This window comes from Engystomops pustulosus, chromosome 4 (assembly GCF_040894005.1).
Source record: "Engystomops pustulosus chromosome 4, aEngPut4.maternal, whole genome shotgun sequence".
Taxonomy (NCBI): domain Eukaryota; kingdom Metazoa; phylum Chordata; class Amphibia; order Anura; family Leptodactylidae; genus Engystomops; species Engystomops pustulosus.
In genome coordinates, this window is record NC_092414.1 from 117555013 (window position 1) to 117574230 (window position 19218).

The following is a 19218-nucleotide window of genomic DNA, read 5'->3' on the forward strand; positions in this document are numbered from 1 at the left end:
CCGACATGCCGCACAGCCTCCGAGATGAAGAACCAAGTGTCGCATGGCTTGCCCACGAGCCTCGGGCCCCTTCCTCTGCTGCACCGCTTACTGCTGTCTCCTGTACGCAGTCTCCAATGGCGGATTCTCCACAGCGGCTGCCTCCTCCGATGACGGACCTCCAGAGGACCACCGCGGATGTGAGTACCGTGGCCCTCAGGGCCTATATCACAGTGACTGTTACTATATCTCCCTTAGCCCCGGCTGGGGTACAGTCCGGCCTCCCTGCAGAGGATCAACATCTCCCCATAGGAGGCCCGGCTACAAAAGGGACTCTCTTAAAGGGGCCTGACCCCTTATCTAATGCTGCTGACCGTCCTGCGGAGTATCCAGGACCACCTGCTAAGAGGCCCATGCTGTCCGGTGAGAATGCCCTGCCAGCTACAGAGGTTACCACCGCCAGCGCAACAGCGCCCCCAAGAGCTGCAGGTCAGTCCAGGAACAACAATCCTTCAGCTGTCAGCAGTGAAGAGGTTACAGCTCCTGCGGTCATCATCATGCGCTCCACAGCGCCCCCAGCTACAGAAGGTCAGCCAGAGAAGTGCCTGCCTCCTTCCTTTGCTGAGATGCCTGCCGCCGCAGATGACCTCCCTGCTGTTCCAGCTCCAGCTTCTGGGTGTTCCATGTCAGCAGTTCCAGGGTCTACCACCAGATGTCTTCAGGTGACAGATCTCAACACTGCTTTCTTCACCCAGGCTGATGATGTCCCTGCTGCAGTTCCTGCTCCCATGCCTGCAGCCATTGCTCTTGAGCAGCAAGATTAACCCCTGATGGGCTGAAAGCCTTCTTCAGGTACTGTGTACATATGTATATTTATTTCTGCCTACCCCAAAGAGCCAGAGACTTTCCTGAGACTCTTACCCTTATTTATCTCAGTCAAGAGACATACCTTGAACTGATCACTGTCATGTGCTATGATAGCACCCCTTTCTCTGCCACCGCAGAGATTCCTACAAAGGACTCTGTCCCTCTCCAAATAGAGGAGACCCTTTGCTTCTTCATTGCACTTTTCCCCCCACATCAAGGGCTGTACCCAGAAGATGGACTTTGTCAGTAGAGACCTTCTGAGAGACTTTTGCCAGATACTCCAGGGAAAAGTTGCTATGTCTATTGACTATTATTTTGCACTTAATGCCTTCCTTTTTAGGTATGGACATTCTGCTTGCACTTTTTTTTATGCCTTTTCTTTGCAGGAAAAGAGACATTTGCTATCGCGCTACCCTGAGTAGCCTATCTACCTATATAACGTTATGTTATAAGATGTGTACCCATTGGGCTCCTAAGCCAATGCGAGTTTACCAAATGTTTGCACACTGTCAATATATGCCAGTAGTCTGCATTAACCCTTTCATAGGCTTTTCAGGTTGTAGTGTGGCTGTGTCGGACCGTCTTTTTGTAAAACACTGACCGCTACCTGATCCCTCAAACTGAGGTTTGCACGTGGGGGTAGTCCGTAAACTGCGGGTCCTACGGGGACCGGGGGTGTTATAAAGATAGCACCTGGATGCCACCCATACATGGGTAAGGATGCCAGTCAGGAGGTACTCGTGTCGCATATGCTAATGCAATGCAGATAGACACCTTATATATAATTGCCGCCAGGGAAGAAGCGTTGATAAAACAAATATACAGGCCTTGGTGCAAGGAGTGGATTACAGGACATGACACCACACCTTTCCTACTGTACAGTTCGGTTTAATGGCGTCAGCGACCAACTGTCATACAGCTATATGTTTTGTCTTAGTCCGACACCAACCCAGGTGCCTGTCTCCAGGACCATGGGCGGTTTGTCCCTACACCTCACATAGCCTGCACTTCCCAGAAGTGCCCTTAGCCCCCTCTGTGCCCCAAACCATCTGTAGTCGAGCCGAGGGCGGCTCTTTCAATTGCCCCCGGGGTATGCAACACCCTCGCCGATGCAATGGCGAGGGAGGGTTTGCGAATACGTCCCACCTGCATGTAATCCCATTACACTACATGGTCCTTATAGGACATAGGGGATATTGCAGTGGTGCATCCTGCCTGGCAAGGCAGAGGTTAAGTATTTTGTATGATGCAAGATGCTATTGTCCAATGATATGTGTTACATCCTGTGCTCTGTAAGCTGAGATGTGATTGGAGGAGCAGCCACCACCTGACCAAAGGGAGGTAATAAAACCCCCTGGCCAGGAATGTTCTAGGTCTCAGATCTCAGAACACTCAGAGAGATTCAAGTGTAGGAGAATCCTAGAGATCAGTGTGTGCGTGAGTAATCTCTGTCTAGCCCATACCAGAGCAGGAAGAGCCTAGCCCCTGCCTCTGAAGAGTGGAGCTAATAGATTAGAGTTAGTGTAGTGAGGAAAAGGGGTATCATCTTACCTTTAAAGGTGATACCTGAAGCCCTACAGGACAAGCTGAAGCTTCCTACCAGGACACAGCTGCCTCCCAGCCTGCCCTCTACATCCAGGCTGGTGAACTATCTCCTGAGGCTCCCTCCAACTCACATCTCAGCACTCCATCTACCTGTTAAAGGCACGTTGCTGCGGTTCCTGCCGGTTCAAATAAAGAACTGTAAGTTGTTTTCTTCAACTTCTGTCTCCGTCTGGTCCCTGCTAATACGGCTGCCTTCATCACCGGCACCCTGTCCATCACCCAGAGACTCACACTCGGGACATTAAGGGGTTGCCCCAGGGAGATCCGCTATAGCAGCCTCTCCCTCATCATTTCTTGCCAACACCACCCTGCTGGAGACCTGCCAGGCTGTAGGACAGCCCTCCGGTTCCCCCCGTACCAAGCACCGTGACAATAGCGTGCTTAGGCCGCAACCGCCAGCCACTCCGGTACCGCGGGCCCCGGCTGTCTCCAGGCCTCACCTCAAGGGCTAGGCCCCGGTGGGGGATGTTGCAATAGCATAAATAATTTAGATATAATAACCTGTTATATATTTATGTATGTTATGTGGTGTAGAATAGAAAACTGTGATGGGGGAAGTTGGGTCTTGCAGAAGTCTCTCCAATGCTCTTTCTGTGACTTTCTCTGTTTTCATAAAGGCAGAAATCGCTCGAGCTCTCGCCTACCGGAACAAACCCATTTTTTACTCCAAACCTATTCAGAAGGAATGTTGGTGGCGACGTGTATGTCGCCTGAGTGTCATGAGTTGCGCCGGCTGACAGGAAGAGACAGCTGTTACAGTTATGGAGCATGTGACAATAGGCGGGGCCTGATGTGTGTGGCTCCGCCTACCATTGTACGGTCCGCTCTTCGCTCTGTTTGCCGAGTATCACTTCTACTTCAGAAACGGGTCTGGGTAAAAGCTATTCATAACGGGCTGCCATGATAAAACGCAATCACTGTCTATAGTGTCAGCTTTGTGGTACAGGCCAGCGCGGTGACGTGTCGGCAGCGGGGCGGAGGATCGGCGCGTAATCCTGGGCGGCGCCCTCACCTCCCCGGGGAGGACTTGACCTGACGTAGAGCATGAACCGGCTGACTCAGGTAGGAAGAAGAAGGCCGCCAATCTCGTTCGTGTTTCGATCTGAGCGCTCTACTTGTGGCCCGCACTCACTGTCACTTTGCTTCTGCCGTTCCAGAAAATGTCGGGCCTGCAGCTTAACTTCAGTCCCTTAAAGGAGCCTCTGGGGTTCATCAAGGTGCTGGAGTGGGTGAGTACGATGGGGCCTGACTCAGTATCTGTGCAGAACGTGCAGTGTGCGTTACGTGGTGTGACCCGCGCGCAGTGCGCACCCATATGGCGCTAGTGGAGCGTGTTCACACTGCCCCTGCATCGCAGCTCCCCGGGCTGCATGGGCGCTGGCTGCGTGCAGTGAGCTGCCAAGTGTGGGCGGAGCCGCTGTCACAGGGTCAGGATGTGATATACACAGATAGTGGAGCCGGCTCCTGCAGGCACCCCACACCTAATGCTCCCTGTAGAAATGCCGCAATGGTGGAGAAGATCATGCCTGTGTTCACACACTCTTATCTACTTTATACATGGTACATATTATTTGGGAAAGTATATACCGTGTAATGGGAAAAAGGTTGTACCCCACAAGTCACCATCATCAGTTGTTCTCCTAAATGGAATCTGAGGTGAGAGGCAGAGAACAATCACTTCATATCTTTGAATCTTGTCATTAAACAATGGAACATGGTTCCTGGTGCTTCAGGACAAGAGAGATTGGCAGTGATAGTAAGGAGTGTGACCGGCGTAAACTGCTTCATAACATGATTCTAGGTGTAATAGATCCAGACGTTCCTATAAGTAGCCAGGTATATATTACACCTCTGGCAGGGAAAGTGTTAACATGTATTGTCTTAGATTCTTCAAGGTGGTTGAAAACAGAATTTAATACCTTCCAGATTGATTTGGGACCCTCAACCGACTACAGGTGTATATGGACCTGTAGTTTAGAGTCGCACATCAACCGGTATGAATGCTGTAGTGGGCAAAAATTTAAGGGCATTTACCACTAGGATAAAAGACTGCCTGCAAATGAGCCTGAGGGGCTCCATTAACTCTTATGGAGCCCAGAGCCTCCCAGGCTTATTTGCAGGCAGTCTTTCATCCTGGTAGTAGATGCCCTTTAAAAAAAAAAAAAAAAAAAGTTTAGTCACCTAGATGTTAGTCCCATGAGTCACATTGGACTTACATCTGCGGATCCCTCGCCCATGCCTCTCCTTGCAATGTGGCAAGTGAAGGTGAGATAATTCCTAAGATTCATTGCACATGCACTGACCTACGGCACTTGCACAGTGAAGCCAGGGTCATACTATTCCGGTTCACACATACCACTAACACATCGCTAAGTTGCGGGCCTCGGCTTCCGTGGAAACACAAGTGATTGGTAACCAGAACCCAGTGTCTTGCATTGTTTTAATGCAAGACACCAGGTTCTGGTTACTGATTGCATATGTTTCTACAGAAAATCTTACGCGATCGGGCCGAGGCAAGCCCCAGTGGGACATGTGACTGCATCCTTAGCTTGCTAGAACGCGCAAGTGCTAAGGGGGACAAGGTGAGTAAAATATTTATTTTTTTTTTTTTTTTGTGCGCCCACAAACCTAACTACTAGCCCGTTGGTTATGGTATGAAATGTCACTATTTTCGTCATGTAGTACCCACACATGTGCTTTTGTTGTAACATTGAAGAAAATCTACTATCACATCAAGCATGGTAAACCAGGGACACTTGCTTGTAGATCCAGACACATGACTGGGGTAATCCTACTATATATGTTATCCATGGCCTCCTTCCTTCTAAAATAAATTACAATTATACTTAATAGCCTGATCTGCTGTGGTAGGCATTTTTTCAGAGCCCCACAGTGATGATGTTTCATGGGCTGCTGCAATGAGCAGAACATTTCCCAATCAAGCTCCTGCTCTGCTAATTGTAACAGCCAGTGAATCTGCAGCACCGAGGTGCTCTGGAAACGCCCACCAGAGCCCTTTAGGCACATTAGCATAATATTAAAAGTTTATTTTAGAAAGGAGGCCATTGATGGCAAATATATGAAGATTAATTTGATCATAGATTTCCTTTTAAAGATAAGTACCATATTTTTTGCACTAAAAGACACTTCTTGCTATAATTATATATTTCGCACCAATTAACATTCCCTGGTAGTCACACAAATCTCTGCAATAGTTTCCACACAAACTGCTCTGTAACAAGCACACAGATAGCTCTGCTACACCTCCCTCCCCCACACATACTTGGAATTAACACTCGCACACACTCACACTATAAAGCATCAGCTTTAACCCCCTATAGTTAATAAACCCACTCACCCTCATCTGATCCTAACTCTCTCTGCAAAACTGCCCTCTCCTTCTCCTCCAAGTCACCAGCTACTTAGACAGTAGCACAGGCAGAACAGTAGTCACATGACCAAATTACATCATCGCAGGTCCTGGAGCCTTAAAATTCGGAATGGCAAGGAATGAGTGTTCAGAGGAACTTCTCTTATGGACATCTGGTGAAGCGCTATTTCAGCACTTCACCTGATCTCCACGCAATATAAAATCGGGGTAACATGTTTTGGGTAAAGACCCTTCATGAGACCAAACTAAAAACAGAATAATAAGATATAAATTATAATATAAATAAGATATAAAATAAATATACAAATGAATGTAAGATTGATCATACAATTATGTGATCCAATCTTTAATTACATGGATATACAATCACATTAAATAATATTATTTGTGACATTAATATAGTGTAAGATCAAATGGAATAAGCGGGTTGTGCTTGTAATCATCATGGATAGAGGCAAATTCATTATCATTACGGGCACTGAAATATAGGCATGGGTAAATGCATGATAGGCAGAAGCCAAGGGGTTTTCCCACGAAGACAAGTTAGGCCCTATCCACAGCCTAACTTGCTGATCAGTGAAGATCTCAGTGCTGATTTTGGTCAAACTCTTTCAGAACAGAAAATGCCATAACTTTGGAAAGAAAAGGAGGAGCAGCAAAAAGTAGGCATCATTCTGTTTGTTTTTAACGGGGGAATCGCATATAATAATCTGGTAATAAGTCAAAGTTAGCAGATTTATATATGTATACCACAATACACAACATCAGAAAGAATTTACAGAAATGCTAAAACAAAAACCATGCAACAAGATTAAAAATTTCCATTAAAATATGTACAAATCCAGACTAATTGCATAAAGAAAATGTACTTTCCTAAAAACTGTAAGATGTGAGTAGTTGATGCATTCCCCACATGTGTATATTCACCAAAATATGCAGCAAAGGTAAAGTTAAATCCACATGTGTCTTAAACTATTTTTGCAGAAAATTGCACCGAGCTTCACGGTAACCCACATAAAAAACTATATCCATAAACCAAGCTTATGAGATAATAAAGGTCACTTTTGGGTGTAATATGTTCACCGTTGTATTAGCAGTGTAATAACGGAACATTCCACAATTCATGAGAATTTGAATAAGTACACCATAACATACATATAAATAATTGAGGATAGTGTGAAATAAAAAGTTGTGACTTATACATGTGACTTATACATTTTTTGAAAAGTTCTGTTAATATTTAGGCAGAGAGGCTTAAATGTTCATTCCCCTCACTCAGGTTTTTTTTCATAAATTATCACTGGATATGACAAAGCAAGTGTGCTTTCATATTTTTCAGTAGCATGGGGTTATAACATGAACATTAACGTATTTTGTAGGCCAGTGCGCCTTATATATGAACTTGTACAGAAATGTGCTAAAGACAAGATGTACTGTAGATTTACCAGTGTTTCATAGCTCCATCCCCAGAAATTTTCTGCACCTTCCCACACAATATACAGTGTCCCTAGCTCCTGAAGTGCCCTGGCACCACAACTAACATTGTGCCCATCCTGCCCTCCCCTAGCAGGGAGAGAGCGGAGCTGCCATAGTGCCGACCACAAGGCAATCATCATCATCAGTAAACAATCCCCCATATCTGACAGCCCTGTAACAGGGGAAAGAGAAGGAGCCACAGGGTACCCCACAGGAATAACACCCTGGCTGAGGAGGGAAGGAGAAGGGGCAGAGGGAGACCGCTTAACCCCTGCTGCATCACCCTGCATTAACCCCCAGCAGCCCATACCTCTGAGATCAGAGCTCTCTGACATGCTGAAGACAAGTTTCCCGGGAAGTGTAGCTGGCTTGAACTGTGCACAGGTCTGCCACCTGCTGGTCATTTTTAGGTACTGCATTTGATACTGCGCCTTATACTCCAGTGCGCCTTATATATGAACCTAGATGTCTTAGCAGGCATTTATTAGAGGTGCGCCTTATATGCCGAAAAATAAGGTAATTAACATTATCCCTTATAAAAATGTATTAACAGATAAAGTCAATATTTAGTTTATCAATGAGAGAAGCTTCACTGTGCACTCTACCTGTAGCCTGCTGGCTAAGAAGCTGAGGGGGTGGGGGGCATACTTCAGAGGGTATTACTAAAACCTAGAATCTCAGGGGTTATTTTCTTTGAAAGAGGAGGCTCTCCTTATCTAAAATTGTGTTTCTTGGTGCCAGGGAAGCGAAGATATTAACTGTTAAAGTGCAGTTGGGAGTGATTTTTATATATTACCTGAACGAAGGGTTCTGGTAATTTTATGGATATCTGCACACTTTGTGTTAAATATGTCATAAATCAAGATTGTGTTTCCTTCTTTGTAGTTTTTTTCAATTTTTTCATTTGCTACATGTGGAGGATACAGTGGAACAACCAGCCTACATTTGTCTTGTCCAAATGAAACTGCCATTATTGAAGCCACATTTCGATATCCTTTTAGGTAAGTAGCGTTCAAAAGTATTCTTATGTATATCTTACAGATGCCAAACACAAAGTTCAAGGAATATAGCCTTGAAGACAGGCAGGAGACATCTGCATTCACTGTAGCCTGGTCCCACCGGTTGCTTATGACAAAACTTGCTATCTGTGCGTTAAACGGGTGAGACCAGGCTGCAATTAACAGAATTGGGGCCTGGTGACGTAGACGAGAGCGCATCTGGCTTTTTTGCATAATTTTATAAACTCATTTTCTGAAGATTTGTTCCATTTTCTTATATAATAAAATGGTTCCATTTCCTACAAGACAAAATGTGAGCTAGGGAAGTGTAGAATCAACAAATAGTAGATGTCCTTTAAATTCATGTGAAGAAGCCCATCCAGTGGCACTAATATCCATAGCAAATGTATAGTTACTACGTTCATGTTAAATTTGTCTAGTGAAATCCAGATTTTTAGTTGTATTCTTGTCTTTGTATTAAAATGTAGTTGCTATAATAGTCTTCTTTTTTGTGTGCCTTTAGGTTAAATACTGTCCTATTCCATGGAAACTATACTGAAAAATTCTGTGGAGCACCGTGGAATGAATTGCACCTTACTGGTGATTACTCCTCATCGGCCGAATTTTATGTTACAGTTGCCGTTTTTGCCTTTCTTTATTGTATTGGTGCACTTGTCTTATATCTTGGATTCAGACATCTTTATCAGGACTCCATCAAACTGCCATTAATTGTAAGTATCATTTTCTGGACCGCTTTTTACATTTAAACAGCTGAGTTGTTTTTTTGTGTTGGTTTTTTTTTTTTTTTGTTTTTTTTTTTTTTTTTGTGGATGTCTGGCCCTCATACAATCCTCATGGAGTCGGTTTCTAACTGTTTGTGCAGATGCATGCACATTTGTGTGGCCTGCTGCAGGTCCTTTTTCAGGGCTCTGGTGGTGCTCCTCCTCTTCCTCCGTGCACAAAGATGGAGGTAGCGGTCCTGCTGCAGGGTTTGTTGCCCTCCTACAGCCCACTACATGTCTCCTGGTGTACTGGCCAGTCTCTTGGAAGCTCCTCCAGCCTCTGACAGACACAGCAAACCTTCTGGCCACGGCTCCCATTTATGTGCCATCCTGGATGAGCTGCACTACCTGAGCCACTTGTGTGGGTTTCCGAGGTGTTGTAGGGAGGGAGGTCATACAGGAACGTTGTGGAGGTCACACACAATAGTGTCTTGTTTTATCGACATTACATCAAAGTTAAATCGGCCTGTAGTGTGCTTTTACACTTTAATTTTGTGGGTGACTTCAAATCCAGGCCTCCATTGGTTAATAAATTTGATTTCCATTGATGATTTTGTTGTGGTTTAGTTTTCAGCACATTCAACTTTGTACAGAACAAAGTATTCAATGAGAATATTTCATTCATTCAGATCTAGGATGTGTCATTTGAGTGGATTTTTTAGCAGTGCATATGATGTGAGTAATTAGAAAGACAAACCATGGGGACCAGTATGTAAAGTGGCAAAAAAGAGGGGATGACTGAACATGGGACTTGCCAGTCCTTCTGACAGGATAAGGGAAAGTGAGGTTCTAGCTGTCTTACAACTAGACACAGGAAAGTGAGGAAAATGCACAATGGTCGCTATGATCACTGTCACCATTACGGTCGTGTGCCTGGGCCTTACACACGGAATATTTCACGCTATTAGTGACAAAATGGAGCCCAAAGGAAAGCAGTGGTTTAAAAGCATTGCTGGGGTTAGTATTTCTTTTTTTTCATTAGTTTTTCTTATCACATGAAAATAAAAAAGAAAACTAATTATCTGCATTCTTCTTATTGCTGCGTGGATTATTTGAATATCAGTGGTAAGTACGCATCTAGTTGAAGTTCTTTTCACATAGTTATAAGGGCTTGCTTATTGTGGGACAAATTGTGCTTCCAATTTTCAGTATTTAACCCATACTTCATGTGCACCAGGTTTAAAGTACCGTTTGGGGTATGGTTAAAAAAAAAAATAAAAATCATAAAAATCTAAAAGTTTTAAATCTCCTCACTTTCCTAGAATTTATATAAAAATAAACAAAAAAATCCTATAACTGTTGGCTATCACCGCAGCCCTAAAGCAGTAACCCTGTAATAAATTTTTAACAAAAATTGATCAAAAGGTTGTTATGTACACAAAATGGCAGCAATGAAAATGTCACCATTTCATACAGTCCATACACTTGTCTGTATGAAAACATTATTGCCATTAGAACATGGCAAAAAGGGAAGATTTTTTTATTTTTTTTCAATTTTATTAAATCTATTAAAACATATTGATACCTATATAAATGTGTTTTCCCTGTGATCGAACTAAGCCAAGGAAAATACAGGAGGTGTCGGTAATGCAGAGCCCACAAGAAACTGGTGCAACATTGGAATTTCTTTTCAACTGACCCCAACCCCCTTTTCTCAACACAAATTTTCACTGGAAAGTGCAATGTATTTAACCAGAATCCAAGCCCTCATACACTTCTATACAATAAAAAAAAAATTATAATTTTTTTTAAAGTTTGAGGGCAAAAAAAAAACAAAGCCGAAAGGGTCATTAAGTAATTAAATTAATATGCTGTGCCACTTTTGTCCCAGCATTCAGCTGAACTTGGCAATGATACATTTAATATGGCTGTTGTACTGTCCGAAAATAAGAGCCTTGTACAATTTTTTTATTTTTTTTTGCTTAAAAACACACTGGGTCTCGGGCTACATGCACACTTTGGTTCCGGAGAGAGGAGGGGATCGGCGCCGTGTCGTATTCCTGCGAAAGATGTCCCATCTTTCTCCCAGCTACGGAATGGTATGGTGCTGCACTGAATCACTCCCGAAGGGCGCTGTGCACCCATTGCTGTGTATGGGGGACGTATTTATGCCCCCCATACGTTCCAGGGGATGTCTCATTGTTCCATGAACAAGAATTAACATTTTACTGTTGATCAAAGAAAATCAACAGTAACTAATATGTATACTGTAGTCTTGTGACTTTAGTCTTAAGTTCCATGTACAATAATCCATGGTACATCTACCGATCCTGGTATTTGTGAACAACAGGGGCCGGCCAAAAAAATGTTTATTTGGTTTTTTTTTTTTTCAACAGCTTCTGGAACATCCTTATAATTGTCCAAACTCTGAATTCCAACAATGCTTTTTGTACAAAAAGCAACATTATCACCTTATGCAACCTCATTATTACTCTCCAAATCCTGAATATCTCGTGACTCAATTTCTTTAAGAATCATTGACCCCAATCTCACATGTGTTACCAATGGCGCTTCTTGACCTGGTAGCTGCTTGTAGAGCATTTGCAATGCATCAATGGGATTTTATTCCATGAATTTTCACCCATGTCACAACCTCAATGCAGCATCTAAATGATCTACTAATAGTAATGTATGACGAGCGGGTAGCTATTGCAATGACTGCGGCTAGGTCTTATTTTCAGGGACCCCTGTTTTAGGGAATAGAGTTGTTTTGGCTGTTGTAAGTTAAACCCCAGTTTAACTAAATATATTGATAATTTTGTTTCAACTTTCATAGTCCGTTTAGAAATGTCCCATTTCTACAAAAAGTAGAGGTCCCACTTCATTTTTTCCAGCAGAGTAAATACTCTTGCAGATTTAATTTTTGTTGCCGACTTTGAAATTTTCAGTAATACAAATAAATAACTGATAGTCATATATATTAACGATGCACAATGTATCACGATAATTGGTTATAACTTTGGAACGCTTTAACATATCCAGGTGATTTTGAGAATGTTTTCTCGTGACACATTGTACTTCATGTTAGTTGTAAAATTTAAGTGATAAGTTTTGTGTTTTGGTCTGCAAAAAAAGTGAAAATTTGGCAAAAGTTCGTAAAAATTCTTCATTTTCCAAGTTTGAAATGTTCTGCTTTCCAGACAGGAAGTAAAACTACCCAAGCTTTATAATTAACATTTATGGAATGTCTGCTTTATGTTGAGATATTTTGTACATCCTGTCATTTTTTTTTTCTAGGATGTCATGAAGCGCAGAACTTTAGGTGCAATTTTTCTCATTTTCATGAAAATCCCCAAAACTCACATTTTGAGGGACAACTCGGCTTCCAAGTGACTTTGAAAGGCCTAAATAATAGTAAAACCCCATTAAATTTATTATTTTATTTTAATAGTAAAACCCCATTTATTCAATATCACTTTAAAAAAAATAATAATAATAATTTACCCATGAAAGGTTTTTTTTTTTTTTTTTTTTTTTTTTACCATAGGATAATTTTATAAATGTCATTTTGTCTGCCGAATCTTAATTATACTATCAGGATAGTTTCGCATGTCATAAAAAAAAAAAACCTAGTTAAAAATCGTGATATGCAAAGTTTTGTTCCAAAGGTATGGTAATTTATCCCCTTGCGCACAAAGCCAAACCTTTCTGACCAAGGCCTTTTTATTGAATCTGATATTAGAAGTGGTTATAACTTTGAAACGCTTTAACATATTTTGAGATTTTCTCATGACACATTGTACTTCATATTAGTTGACATTTTTGATAATTTACTGTTGTCCTATGCATCCTCTCATTTTTCGAAAAATTTTATAAGGCTTAGAATAAAGTGCAGTTTTTCACATTTTCATGAAAATCGCCAAGACTGTATTTTTTTTCCAGTATGAGATGCACTTTTAAGCTACTACTACACATTTTGAGGAGCGTCTAGCGTATTGAAGGATTTGTAGTGTGTGGGGGTTTTTTTGTTTATGCAGTTCACCGTACCAAATGATTTCTGTGGGGGCTGATCCTTGGGAGAAGTCATAATCCCATTACATACTGTTATCATGCTTGACTGTGGCGTAAGAGGGGTTAACACTGGTGATCTGAGTTATTTCTCATTGAGGGTTTTAACTATAATATACTGCTGACACCTGAAGCTTCTGGTACTTGTTTCACTTTTGAGCCTTTACCAGGAGCTGGACGTACTAGTACTGCATTTTGTGGAAAGTTGGTTCCCACATCGCAGTACTATTATGTCTATTAGTGGTAAGGGGTTAAAGAGCATAATTGAATTTAGAAAATTGACCTGGACATTAGATAGAATGGTGATAAGTGTTAGACTGTGACGTTCATTGTGTTGATTCATTCTTCATTGTTTGGAACCTTTCTTTTGTAGGACTTCATCATAACTGCTATTTTTGCGTTTTTGTGGCTTGTCAGTTCTTCTGCATGGGCTAAAGGATTAACTGATATCAAGCGTGTTACAAACCCAACAGAACTTGCAAAAACCAGTTGCAGTGACCACTTCACTTGTACTCCAGGTTCTGAATCGCGCATGGGAAGTCTAAACATTTCCGTGGTATGTATACTTGGCACCTTGTTAATCGCCTTGTGTGGTGTAAAATATATAACCAATCTTTTCAAACCCTCCGGGGAGGGGGTTCAGGCTGTTACCTGCCCCCCAGAGCACTTCTCTTCCACCTCGGTCACACCTCTATTGTTATTGCCAATTACTAATGCAAAATTCAGCTCTTTTGCTACTTACAGACATTAGTAATTTTGTTTAACATATTTCTTGAGGGTGGAGAAATCAGAACTGTTGTAGTTGCTCATGGCAACTAATCAGAGCCCTTCGTTGTCTGAGGGAAAATTAAAGCTGAACTCTAGTTGGTTGCCATGGTGCTCTCAGACACTTCTGTTAATTCTTCCAATAGCTTTATGCTGTGGACACTTGTATGCATATCTTCTCAAGCGTTTTTTTTTTAAATTTTAGGTTGCATTCACTTGACGATTTGCCCGCCGTACCGTAGCACGGCGGGCGAGGCAGTGCTTATGAGAGGAGGAGGGGATGAGTGCTGCTCACCCCCGCTCCACTCCATAGCGATATATGGTGTACGGCGCCGTATTACGGGGAAAGATACTCTCTTGATTACGGCACCGTACTGCTCCCGTATGGCGCTGTTTGCCTATTGCCGTCTATGGGGGGACGTATATACAGCTTGTATATGTTGGCCGTATACATGTCCCCCATACGGTTGTGTGAATACAGCCTAAATGTAAGTTTCATGGGCAAAAACAAAAATTACCAGCAATTTTGTGAGGATAATCCTTTAAAATGTTTCTTTAATTTCTACTTACTAATGGTTAACTTTTTTTTTTTTTTTTTAATTAAGATGGTAAAGTGTTGGAAAGAAGATCCCATATTCTCCCTGTATAGTGTTTGTCTATGCAGGTTGAATATGGCTTGGAGCTGCATGCAGTGGTGGCTTTCCTCTGCTCTTTGTGTTTTTATACAGCTGTTGACACTTTAATATGTCAGTGCGTAGATCAAGATAGATTAGAAGACTGAAAAACTGCTAACATATAGAGCAAGCATGCATGGAAACAAGTTTGCAAAAGAGATGTATATAATTTTTATATATATATATTACGCACATATACACTCACCGGCCACTTTATTAGGTACACCATGCTAGTAACGGGTTGGACCCCCTTTTGCCTTCAGAACTGCCTCAATTCTTCGTGGCATAGATTCAACAAGGTGCTGGAAGCATTCCTCAGAGATTTTGGTCCATATTGACATGATGGCATCACACAGTTGCCGCACATTTGTCGGCTGCACATCCATGATGCGAATCTCCCGTTCCACCACATCCCAAAGATGCTCTATTGGATTGATATCTGGTGACTGTGGAGGCCATTTGAGTACAGTGAACTCATTGTCATGTTCAAGAAACCAGGCTGAGATGATTCCAGCTTTATGACATGGCGCATTATCCTGCTGAAAGTAGCCATCAGATGTTGGGTACATTGTGGTCATAAAGGGATGGACATGGTCAGCAACAATACTCAGGTAGGCTGTGGCGTTGCAACGATGCTCAATTGGTACCAAGGGGCCAAAGAGTGCCAAGAAAATCTTCCCCACACCATGACCCCACCACCACCAGCCTGAACCGTTGATACAAGGCAGGATGGATCCATGCTTTCATGTTGTTGACGCCAAATTCTGACCCTACTATCCGAATGTCGCAGCAGAAATCGAGACTCATCAGACCAGGCAACGTTTTTCCAATCTTCTACTGTCCAATTTCGATGAGCTTGTGCAAATTGTAGCCTCAGTTTCCTGTTCTTAGCTGAAAGGAGTGGCACTCGGTGTGGTCTTCTGCTGCTGTAGCCCATCTGCCTCAAAGTTTGACGTACTGTGCGTTCAGAGATGCTCTTCTGCCTACCTTGGTTGTAACGGGTGGTGATTTGAGTCACTGTTGCCTTTCTATCAACTCGAACCAGTCTGCCCATTCTCCTCTAATCTCTGGCATCAACAAGGCATTTCCGCCCACAGAACTGCCGCTCAATGGATGTTTTTTGTTTTTCGGACCATTCTCTGTAAACCCTAGAGATGGTTGTGCGTGAAAATCCCAGTAGATCAGCTGTTTCTGAAATACTCAGACCAGCCCTTCTGGCACCAACAACAATGCCACGTTCAAAGGCACTCAAATCACCTTTCTTCCCCATACTGATGCTCGGTTTGAACTGCAGGAGATTGTCTTGACCATGTCTACATGCCTAAATGCACTGAGTTGCCGCCATGTGATTGGCTGATTAGAAATTAAATGTTAACGAGCAGTTGGACAGGTGTACCTAATAAAGTGGCCGGTGAGTATATGTATGTGTGTGTATATATATATAGATATAGATATATATATAGATATATATAGATATATATATATATATATATATATATAGATATATATATATATATATATATATATAGATATATATATATATATATATATAGATATATAGATATATAGATATATAGATATATATTATATAATTATTTTTTTTTTTTTTTTTTTTTTTTTTTTTTACCTGTTTCCATTTTTCCTGATTTGTATGCTAATAGTTTTGCCTCTTTTTTTTTTTCTCATCAAAGTGAGATATAAACTTGTGGAGAGCCGTATGTCTGTCTAAGCCGTATTCAGCCTGCATAGGGAATCCCTATACTGTCCCTAAGCTGTATACGGCTACCTTTTCCAGTCAACAAATGCTGTGTTCCCAAGGCCGAACATTGCAGCCTGTTTAAGAATTTCCTAATAAAGTATAAGAGAAATATGTCTGAAACACCTCCCCAGACTACAGTAGAAAGGCCTGGTTCAAATCTCGTTTTTTGTATACTGGTGACAAACCTGTTTCTCTTTATAAAAAAAAAAAAAAAAAAAAACTATTATAATGTGTGTTTGGACTGGTCTCAGTGGGCCCCTTTGCAATGAACTGACAGCATTAAAAATTCAGAAACTAAAACATCCTCCTGTTTTCTAAAATGTTTCTTAGTTTATCATACCAGAGCCCCCTCATGGTTATTTTATATAAGCCCCCCTCACACCCTATGGATTCATTAGATACAGCCCCCTCTCCCCCATGGATTCCTTTCATAAAGCCTTATGCGGACCCCTCCTCCCTCCCAGCAGCCCTGGCACTTGCCCAGTGCTGGAACCGGCCCTGCCAGCATATACGACTGATCCGTATGAAGAAAAAATGCATCTGTTTTTGTTAATTTTTGATGTAAACCTTGCGGTATATATCTAACAAATGCAGAAAACGAGATTTGAACCAGACCAAAAATAAAGGACTAGCAAACCTCATTCTATAGGCTTATTGCGTCTGCTTTAGTTTTGAGTATTAGACACAATTAGAGTTTGAATCATGTGCTTCTCATATCTTAGGTGTAAAAATATAGTGCCCAACCCAAATACCATTTTTAAAGCTTCTGATCATCCGTCAACCTCCTTGCATATTGTTGTCTGAGTCTGTTGCGCAGATTTTTCTAAATTGACTTTGTTTTTCAGGCTTTCGGTTTCCTAAATTTGATTTTGTGGGCAGGAAATGCATGGTTTGTCTATAAGGAAACAAACCTACATACTCAAGCACCACCACCACCATCTGATCCTGAACAAGGCCCACCACCGTCAAATATGTAATGGAACGTGTTTCTAAAATTTGCCTATTTTGTCTCTTAAGTACAGGTAGCCAATATGTTTATATTAATGGGTAAAATTTTGAATTTTCTAAAAAGTAATTTTTTTTTTCTTGATGTAAAAACCTTAGGCTGTCGTTATACAATACATGTCTTACGAAAAAGTTCACGTTGAGTTCAAACAGGATTCACATTCGGATAAAACCTCTGTGTGCCTTGTTCTACCAAATGAATAGACTGTAAAATGCTGAGATGTGAATGAGCCAACGCTTGACCGTGAGACTGCATGTAAGAATACAGATAACACTGACTGTAGTTTGGAGGGATGTGGCCACTGCTGGAAGTCAGAGGTTTCATAAATTTGAGTGCCAGGGAATGATTGTATAATAATGCATTTAGAAGACGGGAGAGCTAAAAAGTCTTTGATCAGGTAATGGGTATAGACAACCTTCGAGTATGTGCACATGCGGCCTCACCGTTCTGTGTATGTATACATGTATTTGTCTATATAGCACCAGTTCCAATCTGATAATGGCACTATCTGATGTATTTTAATGCAGGAATAAAGGGTATATATGACTGTGAGGGGTAATTGTAACGCCTATAATGCCATGAAGTGCACATTTTGCAGGATTTTCAAGTTTCTCCCCTGATAACTACTTATTGTGTAAAGTAAATTTTGACGATTCAGTGAATGTGTATATGGAGTCAGGTTACCCTTTTTGTTGTGTTTGAAACATGGATATTATAAAACCCTATCTCCATTTCCAAAGATTCTTATATATTCTTACAACACTAAGATATTTTTTTACAGCCTTAATGTAAATAGCTAAATTTCTGTAAAACTTGCAGTGATATACTGTACTAAGAGATTACCAAACTGCTGTAATATTACTTCTACTTGTAATGAGAAATGTTCTGCAATAACTCCGAGCACATGCTTTTTATTTAGCACACTTTGATTTTTTTTTTACTTTACAACCAATGTTACATTCTTTCGTACTTCTGTTTGAGACTGATTAAAGGGTTATTCTAGTGTACGCACAATGCAATTTATTGTGTAATGAAGAGTTTCACATGACCAGGGCATCTATCTATATCTGCTGCAAGAAAACAAAGAACATTTTTCTTGAATTGATACCTACCTGACATACTGTAGAAATTGTTTGCAGTTATCAACATAAGGAATGTCAGAAAAAAGCATAACTTGTTGTTATGAAAGAAATTTTCTTTTTGAAGAAACTATAATATCCCTTTAATATAGATGCATTAAGTGTTTTAAAGATCCACACTTACTTTAAATATCTGCCATCCTTCTTTTTTTTTTTTTTTTTTTTTTTTTTTTTCTTCAGTTCCATCACTGTTAAACTGTGTATGGGTTATTCATGTTACCTTTGTTATCTATACAGTGAAATGCTGGAATAAAAAAAAACCTCTGGAATAACCATTCTCTTTGCATCATGGATTATTTGTATTATTGGTTCTCTATAATTGTGGGATATTCCCATTTCTAAAAAAATTATCTGGCTCACAATATTTACTCAAAGAAAAAAAATTTTAGTGCTACAAATAAAGCCCAGCCTAGTTATATTTCTGCTGTGAAGTATTTTGCTTACCCGGTTCTTACAGTAATGTCCACTAGTCATACCAGGTTTTCTCACACTTTTCTAACCTGAAATTCTTGCTTGACGTGGCCATGTTTTCAAGAGCACCAACGCTTTTTAGTTTATTACACAGCGTAATAAAGTAGCCATGTAGGGTATGGGATTTATGGTAAGCAGCAAGTCATTTAATTGCTGCAGATACGGGTGAGAAAGTTAACCTGTGCAATGCAAATGCATTAGAAACTAGACAGCTTTGATGCTTTTGAAAGCATAGAAAACTACTGAGGTAAGTTCCGTGGCCTTTCTGCAACATGTATACAGTAGTAGGCATTACCTT

The 19218-nt window shown here is 41.2% G+C and overlaps 1 protein-coding gene across 2 annotated transcripts; it reads left to right on the plus strand.

The window, feature by feature from the left end:
* Positions 1–3257: 3257 nt before the first annotated feature.
* Positions 3258–18732, plus strand: SYPL1 (synaptophysin like 1). Of its 2 annotated transcripts, XR_011854938.1 has the most exons (7): positions 3258–3513; positions 3609–3680; positions 8204–8319; positions 8840–9047; positions 13480–13662; positions 17150–17759; positions 17790–18732. XR_011854938.1 is itself a non-coding variant. In XM_072147174.1 (6 exons), the coding sequence occupies exons 1-6, from the start codon at positions 3496–3498 to the stop codon at positions 17279–17281; spliced, it is 729 nt and encodes a 242-aa protein (XP_072003275.1). In that variant the 5' UTR covers positions 3258–3495; the 3' UTR covers positions 17282–18730. The 2 variants fall into 2 exon arrangements, 1 of the variants encoding a protein (XP_072003275.1); XM_072147174.1 differs by having other exon boundaries at positions 17150–18730.
* Positions 18733–19218: the final 486 nt, after the last annotated feature.

What these genes read in the sequence shown, in the direction of transcription:
- SYPL1 (XM_072147174.1), top strand. An exon ending in TCATCAAGGTGCTGGAGTGG is followed by an intron (nt 3,681 to 8,203) that starts GTGAGTACGATG and finishes CCTTCTTTGTAG; the next exon opens with TTTTTTTCAATTTTTTCATT. An exon ending in ACATTTCGATATCCTTTTAG is followed by an intron (nt 8,320 to 8,839) that starts GTAAGTAGCGTT and finishes GTGTGCCTTTAG; the next exon opens with GTTAAATACTGTCCTATTCC.